This window comes from Canis lupus, chromosome 14, assembly GCF_048164855.1.
Source record: "Canis lupus baileyi chromosome 14, mCanLup2.hap1, whole genome shotgun sequence".
NCBI lineage: Eukaryota > Metazoa > Chordata > Mammalia > Carnivora > Canidae > Canis > Canis lupus.
In genome coordinates this window covers 29,772,717-29,791,513 of record NC_132851.1, presented here as the reverse complement: position 1 = coordinate 29,791,513, position 18,797 = coordinate 29,772,717, and the positions used below count along the sequence as shown (strand labels likewise).

At 39.8% G+C, this 18,797-nt stretch overlaps 2 protein-coding genes across 4 annotated transcripts in view; one reads left to right on the top strand and one right to left on the bottom strand.

The window, feature by feature from the left end:
- Nucleotides 1–18,797, top strand: part of ADCY8 (adenylate cyclase 8) — a 214,681-nt gene that overhangs the window by 44,645 nt on the left and 151,239 nt on the right. For all 3 annotated transcript variants that reach the window (XM_072774518.1, XM_072774517.1, XM_072774516.1), the window contains exon 2: nucleotides 8,958–9,107. In XM_072774518.1, the coding sequence (XP_072630619.1) occupies nucleotides 8,958–9,107 (150 nt within the window). The remainder of the gene's footprint in view (nucleotides 1–8,957; nucleotides 9,108–18,797) is intronic.
- The window catches only part of LOC140604356 (uncharacterized), a 112,194-nt gene that overhangs the window by 45,940 nt on the left and 47,457 nt on the right, over nucleotides 1–18,797 (bottom strand). The window lies entirely within an intron of this gene.

Below are 18,797 nucleotides of genomic sequence, written 5' to 3'. Positions count from 1 at the left end.
CCACCTTTTAGGCTTTTCTGATACACTTAGGACACATCTTGCTAATGGATGCACACAATTAGTTGAGATAAAACACAGATGCTCACAGACACAAAGCTCTGGCGGTTGATGCTGAGATGCTGAGTGTGGTCCCCAAGAAGGAGCTGGGTGCTGTCATTCTCCTTGCTCAGGGTGGCTGTGGCTTCTGTGACATACCAGTCAATTCTAGACACTATTTTTACTTACAGCAAAAGCAAAAATCTTCTTCAGATTTCTTTCAGGTAACAAAAACAGGTACTAATGTAGGTTTTTGTAAAAGCAAATGGCATAACATGAACTTCTGAAAAGGGGCATACCTGTATCCCTATCATGACGCAAGATCCTACTGGGCCTGGCGCTTTGTTCCCTTCAGAGCTCACCTCCTAAATGTGTCCCCACTCTCAGACATCCCTCTCCACTGCAGAGGCAGTGGGCTTCATGCTGGGCTGGAGTGGGCTTCTAGTTCTCCTGCCACAGAGCCTCTGCACTTTCTATTCCCTCTGCCTGGAATGCTCTTCCCAAATATCTTCATGACTCATGGCCTCATTTCTTTCAGGTTTTTGCTCAAATGTCTTCATATCAGAGAGGCCATCTCTGAGCTCCCTGTGAAGGAACAGTCCCACTCTTCCTTATCATTTTCTATCCTGCTTTTGCTGTTATATTTTTCTTCATAGCATTTATCACATGCCACCACCACCATGTATTAAGTAGTCCTTGGTTTATTTGTGGATTGCCTGTCTCCCACCACTAGTGTGTGAGCAGGCTTTTATCTGCTTTGCACATAGCCAATTTATGAAACTATATCTGATGTAGAATTTGCTCCACAAATAATTTTGAATAGATACATTAATTAATAGGAGCGAGGGGTCAGGAAGGTTTATCCATGGAAGTTTACAGATCTGCAAGTGTAGAGAATTAGAGCATTGATCAACAAATGTTTCTTAAGCATTTCTCACTTAGCATATCAGCTCCAGGGCAGAGGTGGCTTACAGAGGAGGCTCACGGGGATGTAGGTAGAGCTGTAGGTTGGAGGATTACATAATATGACCAATCCAACAGAGTCATCACACTATATGCAGCTCCTTCATGGAACCACAGGTCCGCAGCAGCCACAATGGAATAGAATTTCTTCATAAAATTTAGTTACAAAAAGCAACAATAACTTACTGAACATTGCAGGGTTTAGGCGGCACTTTGTTGGTGCTAAAATCCAGCATTTTGTAAAATGCAGGTATTTGTAAAGTCAGTTACTGACAGAGAAACAAGTCTGTATATGTTTGTTTCTGGGCTCTGTTCTCCTCCAGCACCTCTGCAGCGCTCTCTTCAGCTTGTTTCCCTGATGCCATCTTGTTAGAATTTCATAAGTGAGTCTGTCCTATTTCAATACACAGACACACACACACATTAACACATATGCATGAATGTACCCATGCAAACATATATACACATAAATTTCCTTTTATATGCATATACATTTCTCTTTATTTTAAGCATTGAATTTGTAGGTTTGTGTTTTAATATGGTTTTAAATGGAAAAGTTTTAAAGCTTTTCAAATTAAAGTTAATTTAAAATACATCTTAAAATGGCTCAGCGGTTGAGTGTCCACCTTTGGCTCAGGTCGTGATCCCGGGGTCCTAGGACCAAGTCACGCATCAGGCTCCCTGCAGGGAGCCTGCTTCTCCCACTGCCTCTATCTCTGCCTCCTTCTCTGTGTCTCTTATGAATAAATAAAATCTTTAAAATTTTTCTAAATAATATTTTACTTAATATATCATACACAGTGGCTCATGCCATCAAATATTTTCCTGGATTTTATGTTCTTTTGTGTATGCACACCCTGGTAAAAATATGCAGTTTCCAGGTGCCTGGGTAGCTCAGTTGGTTGAGCGTTAGCCTTCAGCGCAGGTCATGATCCTGGAGTCCTGGATTCAAGCCCCACGTCTGGCTCCCTGCTCAGCAAGGAGCCTGCTTCTCCCTCTCCCTCTGCCACTGCCCCTGCTTGTGAACTCACTCTATCAAATAAATAAATAAAATCTTTTAAAAAATATATTCAGTTTCCTTTTTCTCCCCACAAAAAAAGCTGCAGTGAAAATTCCTTAACAGAAGTTTCTGGTCCTATGCCTGATTATTTCCTTAAAACAGATAACCAAGGGATGCCTGGGTGGCTCAGTCGATTAAGTGTCTGCCTTTCAGCTCAGGTCATGATCTCAGGGTCCTGGGATTGAGCCCTGCATCGGGCTCCCTGCTCAGTGGAAAATCTGCTTCCCTCTCTCCCTCTGCTGCTCCCCCTGCTTGATCTCTCTCCCTCTGTATCAAATAAATAAAATCTTAAAAAAAAAAAAGTTGGGTCAGAGGAATCAAAAGAAATTGATTGTAAAATTCTGCAACATGTTGCCAATTTGCTTTCTACTTCAGGAATAATCAGGTTGCTTTAATAAAAGAAAAAAACTAATTATCTTTAATTTGAGATTTTGTGCTTAGTGGCTCATTTTCCACAGGTAACTCTTTAATCCACTGGCATCTATTGGTGTACATTATAGCATGAGGTGACCATCCATCTTTTTTCCCCAGTAGTTGATTATTAGCGCATCGTTTTACTGACAATTACTTTTTTGCACTGAATTGTTGAGCTGTATGCATCATAATAAAAACTCACTATCTTCTCTTTTGTCCATTTCTGGGCAGCGCACTCCATTTATTTCTTTAGTTTGTCAGTTGAGATTTTCTCAGCTGTCACAGAATTTTACTTACTGAAGCATGATGATTCGTATTACCTTTTGGCTGGGCAAGCCCCCCCACTATCCCCACCCAAATCCTTTTTGTAAAAACGTCTTTGGTACTCTAACTCATGTGTTCTTTTCTATAAAAGATTTATTTATTCATTTCAGAGAGAGAGAGGGCAACAGTGGGGGAAGGGCAGAGGAGGGAGAGGGAGAGAGCAAATCTCAAGCAGACTCCCCTCTGAGCATGAGCCCAATGCAGGGCTCCATCTCATAACCAGATCATGACCTGAGCCAAACCCAAAGTTGAACCCTTAACCAACTGCACTGGCTTCCACTTGGGATTATAATATTGAAGTTATAAAGTGATTCAGGCAGTATTCACACAGTTAACCACAATTAGCATCCCTTCCCTGTATGCCTTCCTCCTTTACCCTCTGTAATATTGTATACTTTAGATTTTCCCCCCAGTTCTTACACATTTGCTATTATTGTTGTCAAGGATAACCTTTAGTGTTGCACATTGTCGTTGCTATTGTGAATAAGATCACTGTTTCATCACATCCTGTAAATGATGATTGGTGGTACATAGGAAAGCAGTTTATCCATTCATCAAATATCTAGTACTTATTAGGTGCTGAGCAATTAGCAGGCACTGTGCTGAGCACATCCACTCTGCAAGGCACTAGGTGTCAATCGCTGTCTCAAGCAAGCACCATCCTTGCGTTATAATCCAGTGTGACAGACAAGCATCAAACAGCCAACCCAGCAAATAAATATTTATAATTTGTGATAAGTGTGCAAGAATATTGTCCACTTTAATAGGTGTTGCCAAATTCATATCTTCAACAACTAGGCATGAAAGTGACTTTACCCCACAACCTAGCCAGAGGAGTATGTCTTCAAATTTTTGATCATTGACAATTTGATGAGTAAGGAAAAAATGCCACACCTCGTGTGTCCATAAACAGTATATTGTCTACTTTTACTTGCCTTTCTTTTTTTTTTTTTTTTGTCCTATGTCACTGGATCATACTTTTTTAAATGTTACTATTTTCTGCATTTATCCATTTGGATGCATGTGGGGGTAGTTCATAAATTTTCAATGCTGAGTAATATTTCATTATTTTAATGCATCCCAGAATAGGTACCCACTAATGGTGGACATTCGGATTATTTCCAGTTTTAAGCCCTAATGAAGAATGCTATTCCAGACAGTCCTGGGGATGTGTGGTTAGACACATGCAAAGGGGGCTGTGGAGTGGAAAGGTGAAATTCTAGGGGGGGACAAATTAAACAGTAATGTGTAAAGTCAAAGTAGCTGCATCATTTCACATCCCCACTGGCATCCTTGCCAATTTGATGATCCTCCACTATATATATTTTTTCTTTTTACAGCCAATCTGGTCGGTGTGGAATGGGTGCGGACTTTAACTTACAGTTCCCAGATTGATTATAGCACTCCGTCTGTTTATCTTTTTTGCACATATTGAATATTCAGATTCAAAATATCTGTTTATCTTTTGCCTTTGTTTTCTATAGGATTGTTTCTATATTCTTATACATTTGTGTAAGTTCATAAAAGCTAAAATGAATTCTTGGCTGGTTATGAGTATCACAAATATCTTTTCTTAGTTTTGTGTGTAGTTTTTTTCTTTCCATTTTATTTATGCCAACTTTTAATGTATAGAAATTCTTAAATTTTAATTTAATCAAATATATTCATCTATTCTTTCTAGTTTGTATTCTTTGTTCTTTATTTTTTTTTAAGATTTTTATTTAGTTAGTTGAGAGAGAGAGAGAGCACGAGCAGTGGGGGGGGGCAGAGAACGAGGGAGAGGGAGAAGCAGACTCCCCACTGAGCAGGGAGTCCTATGTGGGGCTTGATCCCAGGACCTTGAGATCATGATCTGAGCTGAGGGCAGATGCATAGCCAACCAACTGAGCCACCCAGGTGCTCCTGTGATTTATTTTAATCTATCAAGGTAACAAAAATATTCTCCTAGATTGTCTTCTAAAATTCTTCATATTTTTGCCTCTCGTGGACTTTAATCCATCTGCAGGTGCTTTTCATGTTTCTTTGGGTGGCATTAGACAGGGGTTTACTTTTAATTTATTTTCTAAGTGAATAACAAACTGTCCTGACATCCTTTGTTGAAAAATCCCTCTTTTCTCCTCAGTCCTATGATGCCCAAACTTTGGCCTTCATGTTTCTGGGTTCTCTGTTGACATCCACTGGTCAATTTTTGGATACCTACATCATGAACATGATACTTTAATTGCTACAACATTATGATAAGTCTCAATATCTGGTACTGCAAGTCTTTCTATTTTGTTCTTCTTTAAGAATATCTTATGTATTTTTGAGCCTTTGCCCTTCCATATAAATTTTAGAATCATTTTGAATTCCACTGGGGGTAAAAATACTCAGAGATTTGAGAACTTTACTGTAGCAATTTTTTCCTTTCCATAACATGGTATATAACCCTCTATCTATGTAGGCCTTATTTGATTATTTTAAATTAAATCCCATTATTTTCTCCACTAAATTCATTTCTTTCTGTTTGTTATGGGTACATAGAAATGCAACCGACATTTTATTTTGATTTTATAACCAGCATCCTTGCTAAATTATTATTAATTTTAGTAATTTTTCTGTGGAGATTTTTGGATATTCCACATAGATAATCATTGAAAAATAATGAAAGTATATTTCTTCCTTTCCACACTTTATCACTTTCAGTGTGTTTTTGTGTTTGTCCTATTAATTTGGTTAGAATTTTAGAATGGTGTTGAATAAATTTGATGGTAACTGGCATCCTGGTCTTTAAACAAATGCTCCCGAACCTTTTACCATTGAGCAGGATGTTTGCTTTAGGTATTTTTGGTTTTGTTTCTTGTACATATTCTACATAGTGATTACGAAAGTTTATTTTTACTCTCAGGGGGTTTTTAAATGAAAACATACTGAATTTTATCAATGCTGTTTCATCTCAATGGAATGATTATATGTTTTTTAAAAGCTATAAATGTGAATTACATCAGTTGAGGTGATATTGTTAAACTATCCTTGGATTTATGGGGAAAATTCAAATTGTTGTCAATTTGAATTATTTTTTTCTATACATTGTTGAATTTGATTTGCTATATCATGTGTAGGCATTTCTCTCCCTGCTAATGAGTGAGATTTACCAGTTACTTACCTTTACCCACCAACTACATTGGTTTTGGTATCAAAGTTATGTCATCCTCATAAACTGAGTTAGGAGTGTTTGTAATGTTCTATTCTCTGGAAGAGATAAGAAATTTTTAAATTCTTTCTTCCACAAATATTTTATAAAATGCCCCAGTGAAGGCATCTGGGCCCATTGCTTTCCTTGTGAAAAGATTTTTAATTATAGTTCCATTTATTGACTTTTTCTCCTTTTTCTTGAGTCAGTTCTGGTAAAGATGTATTTTCAGAAATACATCAATTCCATTTCAGATTTTTTATAGCTTTAAACTTCATAACATATTAACTTTTAATTTCTGCAATATCTTTGTCCCATTTCCTATTCTTCATATTGCTCATTTGGACTTTTTCTCTCTCTGTTTCTTTAAGTTTATAAGAATTGCTATCCTTTCTTAGTCTTTTCAGAAAACAAACTTTTGACTTAATTGATCCTCTTTATTGTATATTTGTTTTTAATTTCTTTCTGCTCCTATTTTTTTTCCTTCTACATGCTTTGGATTTATTCTGCTTTTTATTTTTTGCTAAATACTTAAATTGAATGGATAGCACATTAATTTTCAGACTATTTTTAATAAAGCATTTATTACTGTATATTCCTCCATGAGGACTACTAAATTCTGTTCAGTAGTATTTTTTTAAAGATTTTATTCATGAGAGATCTATAGAGAGAGGCAGAGACATAGGCAGAGGGAGTCCCATGCAGGGAGCCTGATGTGGGACTCGATCCCAAGACCCTGGGATCACGCCCTGAGCTGAAGGCAGATGCTCAATCACTGACCCACCCACCCAAGTGTCCCTTGTTCAGTAGTATTTTCATATTATTCTTTAACTATACATATTTTCCATTATAATATATTCTTAGATCCTTGTGTTAGTGGAAATATTTTTAATTTCCAAACTGATGTTGTCTTAGTTATCTTTTTAAATTTCTTTGTAAATTGATTTTATTAGGCCAGCCCGGATGGCTCAGCAGTTTAGGGCCACCTTCAGCCCAGGGTGTGATCCTGGAGACCGGGTATGGAGTCCCGCATTGGACTCCCTGCATGGAGCCTGCTTCTCCCTCTGCCTGTGTCTCTGCCTCTCTCTGTGTGTGTCTCTCATGAATGAATAAATAAAATCTTTGAAAAAATAAAAATAAATTGATTTTATTATAGTAATTGACTATAGTTATATGGTAGTAGGTCTTTGAAATTTGCTGAAGCTACCTTCAGGTTTTCTCATAAAATCTTATTTCTAAGTATTCAATATGTGCATAAAAAGAATTTGTACCATCTAGTTGTTGCATACTGTGTTACATTTCAAGTTTGTTAGTTGTATGAGCTATTCAAATTGTCTCTATCTTTGCTGATTTCTTTTAATCTGCTTGCTCTGTTGACTGCTGAACATGTAAAAAATAGATCACTGATGATAGATTTGTAAATAATGCCATAGACTTATACCATGCTTTTCATTGTGTATTCTGAGATATGTTGTGAAATGTGGTCAAGTTCACAATTTTTAGCTCTTTCTGATGAGTTAAAGTGCTTATCATTTTATAGTGACCTTATCACTACTGTTTTTTTTTTACCTTCAGCTCTCTTTCATATATAGAATCTACACAGCAAAACCAGCTTTGTTTTCACTTTCAAACTTTTCAGTGTATTTTATTACTTTTTAAGGATTTTGTTTATTTTTTTTTTTTTTTAGTATGAGCAGGGGGAGAGGCGGAGGGGAGAGAGAGAGAAAGAGAGACAGAGAGAGAGAGAATCTCAAGCAGACTCCACACTGAGCATGAGCCCAATACAGGGATCAATCTCACAACCCTAAGATCATGACCTGAGCCAGGCCCAAGAATCAGATACTCAGCCTAGAGCCACCCAGGCACCCCTCATTTCAGTGTACTTTAGAAATGTCTTTCTTTTTACTTACCCTAAAAATCGTTATCAGAACTAGAAAGCATGTCCCCTGTCTAACATTTTTCTCTGACTACTTTTAAGATTATTCTTGGTTTAATGATTTATCTTTAAGTTTATTGGTTTTTCTATTCTGTTATCTACATTATGCTATTAATATCCTCCAATGGCTGTTTCGGTTTTCAATGTTGCGTTTTCCACTTCTAGAATTTTCATTTTGTGTGTGCGGTTTCTATTTCTCTGCTAAGATTTTATTTGCGGGATCCCTGGGTAGCGCAGCAGTTTGGCGCCTGCCTTTGGCCCAGGGCGCGATCCTGGGAGTCCCGGTGCATGGAGCCTGCTTCTCCCTCTGCCTGTGTCTCTGCCTCTCTCTCTCTCTCTCTCTCTGTGACTATCATAAATAAATAAAAATTTAAAAAAAACTGTTAAGATTTTATTTGCATTCATTGCTGGCATATTTACCTTTCCATCATTGAGAAAAGTTATAAGGGCTATAATAATAGAACTGTTAGCTATTTCTTTTTGGCCCCTTTCCTTTCTTCGGATCTGCCTTTCCAACCATCTAAAAGGCTAAAAACTTCAGCTAGTGAGAGAACAGAGGTGAGGCAGAGTGAGAAAGAGAGAAGCATTCCTAATCACACCTCAAGTTTCAGTTCAAATCCAAATTTGCAGTAGAAGAAGCTTTAAATTGGATACAAAGGTCAAGGGAGGCCTCTCTGAGAGGATGACATTTCACCCAAGACCTGGGTGAAAGGCACAGTTCTATTAACCTGACACTAAATGTTTGGATTCCCACCCTAAGATTTACCTTAGAGGGATAACTGTGTGGCTCAGCAGTTGAGCATCTGCCTTCAGCTCAGATCACAATCCCAGGGTCCTGGGATCAAGTCCTATCCTGGGATCCCCACAAGGATCCTGCTTCTCCCTCTGTCTATGTCTCTGCCTCTCTCTCTGTGTCTCTCATGAATAAATAAATAGATAATCTTTAAAAAAAAGATTTACCTTAGATTTTTTTTCTTTATGTTTTCCTCCTTGTCTCCAAACAGCTCTTGTTTTAACCATCTGACCAGCCTGTGTTTGCAAATGTGTTTCAGGTGGTGGCCCAGGCGGTGTTATTCATGTGTATGAACACGGCTGGAATCTTCATCAGTTACCTGTCAGATCGGGCCCAGCGCCAAGCCTTCCTAGAGACTCGGAGGTGTGTGGAGGCCAGGCTGCGCCTGGAGACGGAAAACCAGAGACAGGTACCAGTTGGAAAGGCCTTGTGTCTGAGCTACTTGGAGCTTTTTTTCCTTCCCAAACACCTCCTGACCTCAAGTGTATCCTTAAAGTTTGTATCATGGATCCCAGAGTCTAAAATAGTTACATTAGACTTATAGCTCAAAGCCGGTTGATCTTGTTTTCCACATTCAGTTAAATGCTGTCTACAAGAAATAAAACGATTGGTCACAATGGGCTTTTCTGACACTTTGGCTGATATCTATGTTTGTGAACAAGGCCATGGTTCTTGAAAACCGTTAACATTCTCATTTTTTACCATCTTTTTTTGAAACTGGGTATTGTTATTTCAAATGAATATTTTCATTATATGCCAATGCAGATTGTAGTAAGCTTATGGAAGAATCCTGAACAGGTTGAGTTCCTAATACTTCATCCTGATTCTCAGAAGAGATTACAGTACACAACAAATTTTATGGGACAGGATACCAATCCTAGGACAGGGGATGTAGTAGGGAAAGCAGAGGTTGGGTTGGGTTGAGGGCCATGAGTTTCCAGTTTGAAGAGATTGAAATGAAGTTTCTTGGACATCCTGATTGGGTTGATATTATAAGGATTTTAAAAATAGTTTTGGCCCTAATTTATATGTTTCCCCATAATGAAATTAGCTTTTGAAAAATATTTGCCCCATGAAAATTGTTCATATAGTATTAAAAAGTCATGCATATCTTTGCCTCTGAAGGCCTTTTTCAAAGAGGAATAACAGGAATATATAGAAAATTGGTTATGGAATCAACATATAATCTCTTAAATTTATATGTTCTTGGGAATTCTATGTTCAATAGATGTACTAGTTCTATCATCTCAGGCACTCTTAAAAATGTTACATCTGGGGATCCCTGGGTGGCGCAGCGGTTTAGCGCCTGCCCTTGGCCCAGGGCGTGATCCTTGAGACCCGGGATCGAATCCCACATCGGGCTCCTGGTGCATGGAGCCTGCTTCTCCCTCTGCCTGTGTCTCTGCCTCTCTCTCTCTCTCTCTCTCTGTGACTATCATAAATGAATTTAAAAAAATGTTACATCTGTGGATACCCACTTGTTATATTAAGCTTGATACAATAATAGTTTGTGAAATTATAAAAAAGCGCTGCATTTTCTTCATCTTAACTTGATCAAATTGACACTAAAACATGGATCTTTGAAGTGAGTAAAACTGGCTTGGCGTGATCATGGGTGAGGCAGGTAGGTGCAACCAGCTGAAGTTCCAATCCCACTGCCATATGTCATTGCCAGGGGCACAGAGGAAACTACTGAATTTCCAGGCCTCACATGGACTTCACAGGAATCAGAAGGAGGAAATTTCTAAATGAATGTCTAGAACAATTATGCAAGCTCATAAAAGATTTATTATAGCTGTCCTGAATATCCCTGTAAAATAATTTAGAAAAATAACTTGAAATCACCTTGTGCACTCAACAGGAGTATCTCCCAGGACGATATGTTGTGTTCCTCCACAAAACAGAGCAGTTGCCAGCCGGGCCCATCACTCTTTCCATGGGATGCATGCCAGTTCAGAGAATACTGCTGCATTAATAATTTATTCGACTGTTTTTGATGCTCTGTTGCAAAGAGAACTGCAATTGGGGGTGAGATGTCTGGGAAGCTCAGGCTCAAATTTACTGTTTATGAAATATTAGAAATACTGAAAATGCTTGCTTTATCCTACCTATAAGACTTTCCTTCTTTTCTCATCCTTCAAGTTGAGTGTCTTGGAGTCACAGTAAGGACTATAGTCATCCCACATGGTAGAGGGACATTCTTTTGTCCTTTATAAGCTTTATTTTTATAAGCTGGTGGAAGGAGGAAGAAAAGAATCCTATACAAAGAGAAGAAAAAGTGACAGCTGGAATGTAATGTATAGTCACTGGAATTAATCCATAGCCATCTTACCTCCTAGTTGGGTCACCAAAGCCACTGAACCCTCTGCCCTGGTTCCTCAGCCCTACACGTGGAAAGATCTTTCTTTCCAGCTTTGTGTTTGCCTCAAGTAAAATAATGTGTATAAATCAATATGGAATTATAAGTCAGCAGGTGCCTGGGTAGCACAGTCATTTGAGCGACCGACTCAGGTTTCAGCTCAGGTCTGATTTCAGGGTCATGAGATCAAGCCTCACATTGGGTTCCACACTCAGCATGGATTCTGCTTGGGTTCCTCTCTAACTCTCCCTCTGCCCTGCCCCTTCTCTCTCTCTCTCTCTCTCTCTCTCTCTCTCTCCATAATAAATAAAATCTTTAACAATTTATAAGTCAGCTCATTAAAAGAAAAGCAGTCTTTGGTGCAACATTCTTTGTTCTAAATTTACAGCAAAATATGCGATAGGTTGTTACAGTCCTGTGCCCACGATTCTAATAATGTATTTATGGTATATTGACCACCTCCTGGCCCCAGAGGCAGTAGCTAAAATAGCTGGCTCTGTATCACTCAATGTTAACATTTGGTCTTGGCTTCAAGTCTCCATTGTCCCTGAGAACTTCCTAGGTGGTCTATGGGCAGAGAAGGCTTTCCAATCAGACTGCTCAGGATTTGACATCTTTGGTGAATTAGTTACTCTCTTAATGAGTTCGAGCAAGCTCTGAGCTGTGGTTTCTGCATCTGTGGCATGGGGATAATACCCTTCCTGAGGAGGCACCTTAATGAGAAGTACTATGTGTAGTACTCTTGCTGCTCAATGAAGAGTTTCTATTAGCATGATTGTGCATAATAATTTCTGTGAGTCAGCCAACATGGCTCAGTCCCAGGAGGACTCCTATGGGAACATATCATGGACTGGTTTGTCTCAGTGGAAACCCCATGTGAAAGTTACTCATTTGGTGGGAAATCGGGATGGTGGTCTGCCTTAGGATTCCAGCAGCCAGAGCTCAGCATTAGGTTCCATGTCTGTTAAAATATCACGTGTCATTAACAAATCTAATCTCATTTACCTCTTATCAGAGCTAATTATAATACTGTAACTTAGAAATTCTATACCATGCAAAGGAGACACTAGAAGGTCCTAAGTGACAGCAGGTCCTTTTTCCTTGGGAAACTATCCCAGAGGACACTAAACTATATATTTTTTTATACTTACAAAATGCAGAATCAAGAGGTCTCATTCCAAAGAAACGTTCAAGTTTTGTGGGACTTTTCAAGAGCTGGCTTTAACTCATGGTAGGATACACAGGAAGTGTTTAAATGACTTAATTTGTTCAATCATGAATTAATTTATTTGAAGATCAATTATGTGCCATGAACTTTGCTGCACATTGGAAACATAACGGTGACTAGCAGTTGGTTCCTAGTCCTTCAGAATTTACAGGTATGGAAAGGGATGGTTACACAGGTGCCTCGAGCAATAACATATGGGTGGTCAAATCTAGAAACAGGCTGATGGAAGGCTACATAAAAGAAATGATGCCTGAGTTGACATGTGAGTAGGATTTAGCTCAGTAGAGAAGCAGTGAAGAATGCCATGTAAGAATGCCACACAAACATCCTGAAAGAAGGGAGAACACAGTTTGTTGGGACAGTTATGAGCACTCCTATGATGACTTCTCCCATCATTCCTTTATTTACTCATCCATCCATTCATCCATTCATGGTGGGGTTACAGAGACCAGTTAGTCTCAGTCTGTACTCTGGATTGGGCCTGGAGGATGAGTAGAACTTTAATTATTAGAAGAGAGGGAAGAAAGAATTAGTGAAGATACTGAGGATATTATATATATATATATATATATATATATATATGATGTGATGAAGGACAGCAACATGCAGAAGTAGGCATTTTCGACACCCCCTAGCAAAGTTGTGTACTTCCTCCAATGGCATACCACTGTGCTCACTTTTCCGTTCAATATATATTTATTGAATGTTAACTATATGCTGATGGTGCTCGATGTGCTATGCATGCCAAAATGAAGAAAATCCATTACACCTAAGGAGCACTGAACCTCGGCCATTGCATACCTGTTACCCTGTTAGGGTAACTGACCCCTTAAGAGTAACCCATGGCTCATTCCTCCATGTAGCCCACCAAGAGTACCTGAAAACCAGCATGGAATATATGGTTATAAAATGACTGAGATTGTCAGTGTTTAATAGTGGTTACCAATAATTTTTCCAAAGAAAGTTGCCAAGCAGTTGCTAGAGGCTAACTGGCACATGAGCCCTTCTCCTTCTTGCTTGGCAGGTCCTACAGCACAATGAGATGCTTGAGGTCTGGGGAAGGAGGTTTTTTCCTTGGATAACCTAAGGTTGCATGTGTAGGTCTCCAGTTTAGAGCAAGCAGGCAGGACAGATGAGCAAATGTTAATACTTCGTGATCAATGTCTCTTCAAACTAGGTTTTTAACAAAGCTTCTTAAAGATGGCTCTCAACATCTTTTCCTCCCATAGCAGCTGGCACAATGGCAGGCAGGAACTACTGAATGGGTCCAAATGTTGAAGTGTTTCATTTAGATAATTGGCATCAAGAGGTTGAGCACATGTTGGCTCTTTCCTTTGGAGAGGCAAGGGCACTTTATCTTTAGCTGTAACTAGCCCAGCTCGTGCTAAACATCTCCTAGCTGGTCTCTTGGTCTCCAGCTCCTCTTCCTCCAGTCTGTTTTCCCTTCCAAATTCTGGTCTGGTTCAGAGCCAGTATAGGATAGGGGTTAAGAGCCAAACTTTCAACTTCTGGAAAATCTGTATTTCAATCCTGTTTTCTGTGCTTCCTGGCTGTGGAAATGTAGGTAAACTACTGCCTCTGGAGACCTTGATGTTGTGGGTGTAAGATGAACATGATGATGCTGCCTTCCTCCAAGGGTGGTGAGAATTAAGGATGAACACTTATTAGCCTGAGGCAGAGGATAATTCAAGCTATATTAAAGAGGATGCTGTGATTTTAATGACATTGATGTTACTTTTCCCTGCAAGAGTGGCCACATTCCCTCCAAGATAAAATCCAAACCCCCACACAAGGCCCAATAGGCCCTCCACCTTCTAGCACCCATCATCTCTCCCCAGACTCCTCCCCCCTCCCTCTCCACTCTTGTAATATCGTAATATGACCATCAGATCCCTGAATTGCTTTTTGACTGCCTTGTACTCTGTGATTCTCCAAGCCTGGAAAACCCACCTCCCTTCTACTGTCTTCACCCCGAAAATTCTACACCAACATCCCTTCCTCCATGAGGCTTGCTTTCATCTTTCCAGGTCGAATGGAAATGCTTTGCTCCTGCTTCCAGCATGTCTTAAAGTTAACTCTGTTATAGAGCCTGTCACACTTGATGACATTTGCTAGTCTGAGTTGCTCTCTGTCCTCCACAGCCAGTATGGACCACTTAAAGGCACCTGCTCTTTCCAATTCATCTGGTTCTCTGGCATTTATCCAGCACAATGGCTGGAATATAAGATCTTCTGATTAATGTCTATTTAACTCAGTTATATTGAATTCAAACTTTGGCTCCTGGTCTTCCTTCTGCCCACATGAGTGTTATGTTGTAATAACTGTCCTATGTAAAAGTAAAGGGACCTGTGCCTCCCGTGACCCCCATTAAAAATGGTGGGGAGAGGAGTTGTATCCAATTCAGGATAGACTGGGACAGGCCTAACACATGTCTTCTACAGGTTTGTTAGGACATTTTCCATCTAGAAGCTGAATCTTAGAACATCTGTCTTTGGGGAGCTGAATTCTAATTATTGTAGTTACTATAATCCCACTTGTCCCAAATGATGCAATGGCCCATGTTTACTTTAAATATTAAAATGCATTAATTGTTTTTCTTTTAGTTTGAGAATTATTGAAACCTGCTTATGGTAATCATGGCATTTTGAGGTGTCTCAGAAGCTCTGGGGGCACTGAAATAAAGTTTCTGATGATGCCATATGTTACAGCAGCAAGAAGATTATTATTAAATGTAGCAGATGTTTTAGCTGTATTAAAGCAATTCTGCTTAACTTAAACATCTTCTTTAGACAACATTGATGTGAACTCTCGGTTTGGACAATAGTTTGGGTGAGAAAGATAGGATTCCTACTGATTTCTGAGTTAAGTTTGATTCACATTTGTGCCCTACAGAATCTAGGGAAATGTTTTTATTTATTTTTTTAAGATTTTATTAATTTATTTGAGAAAGAAAAAGAGAGAGAGCGTGCACATGAGCAGGGGGAGGCGCAGAAGGAGAAGCAGGCTCCCCACTGAGCAGGAAGCCCGATTCAGGACTCAATCCCAGGACCTTGGGATCATGAACTGAGCTGAAAGCAGACACTTAACCAATTGAGCCACCCAGGCACCGGGAATTGTTTTTAAAGTTACAGATAGGGCAGCCCGGGTGGCTTAGCGGTTTAGCGCCGCCTTCAGCCCAGGGCCTGATCCTGGAGACCTGGGATGGAGTCCCACATCGGGCTCCCTGCATGGAGCCTGCTTCTCCCTCTGCCTCTCTCTCTCTCTCTCTCTGTCTATGAATAAATAAATAAAATCTTTAAAAAAATAAAGTTACAGATAACTAAGTAAGGCAGAGCCTTGTCATTCATTCATTCATTCATTCACTCATTCATTCAAGGTTGAACCAAAAATTCCAGAATCTTAGAATATTTGGAATTTCTGCTCCAACTTGCTGTCTTCTCATTATATCCCAAAAAACCTCTGGAGTCTCCTATCATCGAGCCATTTTTCTACTATTTTCCATCTCTTGCATTCAAGACTATTCATGTACCTTCCATCATGCTCATCCTTATCTGTTATTAGTTTATTTCATATTAACTATTCTCTAGTGTATACTGGAATGTTCTTGGTCTCCTAAACATTGTTATTGCCTTTTTACACTCATGCCTTTGCTTCTGCTCTTCTCCCTACCTGGCCCAACACTCCTTCCATCCCTAAACCTCAGCCCTTTTTCAGAGTTCAGCTCAAATATCACCTTCTCCATAGAGACCCATTCTGTTCTCCCCAACTGCGACCTCCGTGAGTGGTGTGTGTGTGTATTTCTTTAAGGTGTTAATCTCTTTCCACATTCAGCTGTGCCCTTTGCTTTATTTTTCCTTCTCCACTGTAAATTCATTGGGGATGGAATCTATGTTTCATTTATGTGCTTCACAGTAACTCTGGATCTAGAAAGGGAGAAGCCCAAGCTGGGAAGAAGAGCAGAGACAATGAACATAGTCATGAGTGTTGTGTTTTCCCAGTAGTCTTTTTTTTTATTATTATTAAAATTTTATTTATTTAGGGATCCCTGGGTGGCTCAGCAGTTTAGCACCTGCGTTTGGCCCAGGGTGTGATCCTGGAGGCCCGGGATCGAATCCTACATCGGGCTCTCTGCATAGAGCCTGCTTCTCCCTCTACCTGTGTCTCTGCCTCTCTCTCTCTCTCTCTGTCACTCATGAATAAAATCTTTGATTTTATTTATTTATTTGTGAGAGACACAGAGAGAGAGGCAGAGGCATAGGCAGAGGGCGAAGCAACTCCCTGAGAGGAGCCCGACGTGGGACTTAATCCCAGGACCCTGAGATCACAACCTGAGCCGAAGGCAGATGCTCAACCACTAAGCCACCCAGGCACCTTTCCCGGTAGATTTTTATGCAAAAAAAAATATTTGTGAATAAATAGATTTGGCAAATCCTCTGGGGTGTTCAGGGTCTTTGCTCTCCAAAACCAGTAGTCCAACCTCTCTTTGACAGTTAACAACTCCTCTTCCTGCATCTTCCAGGCCAGCTGCTCTTTCTTCCCTTTATATTAATGACTTCACGTCGGCAGATTTCAGCCTTGAATCTAAAAAAAAATAAATGTCATTTCAAGGCATCTTCTTGATGGTCTTACTCCTGCAGGTTTCTCCACCTCCATGCTCTCCTTCTGTAAGTGTCATTTCCTTTCTTTTCATGATTTTACTTCCATTTCCCTCAGATATTTTGGGGATAAGAAGTGAAATGTTATTCCTGTCACCGTCTTCCCCCAGTATATAATGCTCTGCAACTGGGCTATCCATTTCCCTTGATATTCTAGAATATTCTGGAGCTGTGTTATTCAGAGACCACCAGCCACATAAGACTGCTGTGCAGTATGTGAGATATGGCTAGTGTGATTGAGCAATTGATTCTTAAATTTTGACTAAATTTAAAAAGCCATTGAATCACCATTTTTGCCTCTGGTCTCCCATGTGGTGATTTACCATGACTTCAGCCATCAGCTTCTGGATTGTTCCAGGTCAGTATCTCTATCACCATATTCTTTTCCTGAGCTCCAGAAGCCCCTCCTCAGTATACTGCTGGGCAGCTTCATCTGCATGTCCCAGTGGTATCACAGGCTCAGCCTATTCAGGAGCTTCTCACCACCATCCCCCCACCAAATGTACTTTCTTCCAATATGACACATTTTTTTGACGCAATCCATCCACATCAAATGTGACAACAATTCCTTTGATGCTGTTTCCACCATATATGTGTTAACTGTCCCTGTATTTCTTTTTCTAATACCATTTAAGCCCTCCCGCACTGATTAGCTTTCTAATGGGTGCTACCCAGTTCCTAACTAGTGTGAACTCATCTATCCACCTGTAGTCACTCCACCCTGAGATTCCGCTTGAGAAAGAGGTTGTCTTCGCATTTTCTTTCTGCTCTATGAAATGGAAGACACTACCAACATATGACACCTCATGGAAATGCATGAAGCATGTGGCTAAGCTGTGGAATGACAATGGCTGCATTTCTCTACCCAGGATCACAGCTTCTTTCAGGCAGCCCTCTTCTTCAGCTACAGGATTTGCCAGGTTCCAAGAGTATTTGTAGAGTCACTCTTCCTAGCCTTCGGATGTTGTACCATCCATTGTTGGGTTCCTTAAGATTTCATTAACGTCTCCGTTACCCTTTTTGAGGTACCAATTGTGCCTTGCCAGGACCCTGAATTGCATGTTCCTTAGCTCCCTTTGCATGAGATGTCCTGTTACCACCCCTCACTACCTGTGTACGTAAGGCAGTTTAGTAGAGCTAGAAAGATGGGGGGCTCGACCACCAGCCACATGTGGCTACTGAGCACCTAAAATATGCTTTGTCTAAATTGAAATATGCTGTGAGCATAAAATACACACCAGATTTTGAAGACAATATCAAAAGCAAAAGGAATGCAAAACATGCCCTTAATAACTTTTTAATTGTTGGTTACATATTGATGACTCATCAAAATAATATTTGAGCTGTTATATTTGATCAAATAGAATATAGTATTGATGTGAATGTCCACTGTTTCTTTCTACTTTTTAAAATGTGTGCACTAAGGAATTTTAAATGTGTCTCACAATATATTGCTACTAGACAGGGCTACCCTAGATGCTCCTCACATTTCTATTATATGACTGAGCAAGTTGTTCAACCACTTTGTGCATGAGCTTTCTCATCTCTCAATTAGTAATGATAATTCCTGCCCTAACCCATGGGGATGTTCTGAGAGACAATTACATAATGCCTGAAAAAGTGTTATTTCAACTGTAAAGAACTCTACAAATGTTAAAGCTATGCCTATGAGAATCTCACCAACACCCCCTGTAGGGAGCTGATGCTCAGACTTCCCCTCTAGGAAGCTCCCTCCGCTCTTTCCAGTCATGAGATGTGATTGCCACTGAGGTTTATAGTTAGCAAAGAGTTTTCCACTTTGCCTGGTGTCACGATTAGCACCATGATTCCCTGTAAGTGCTGCTAAGATTCTGAGCA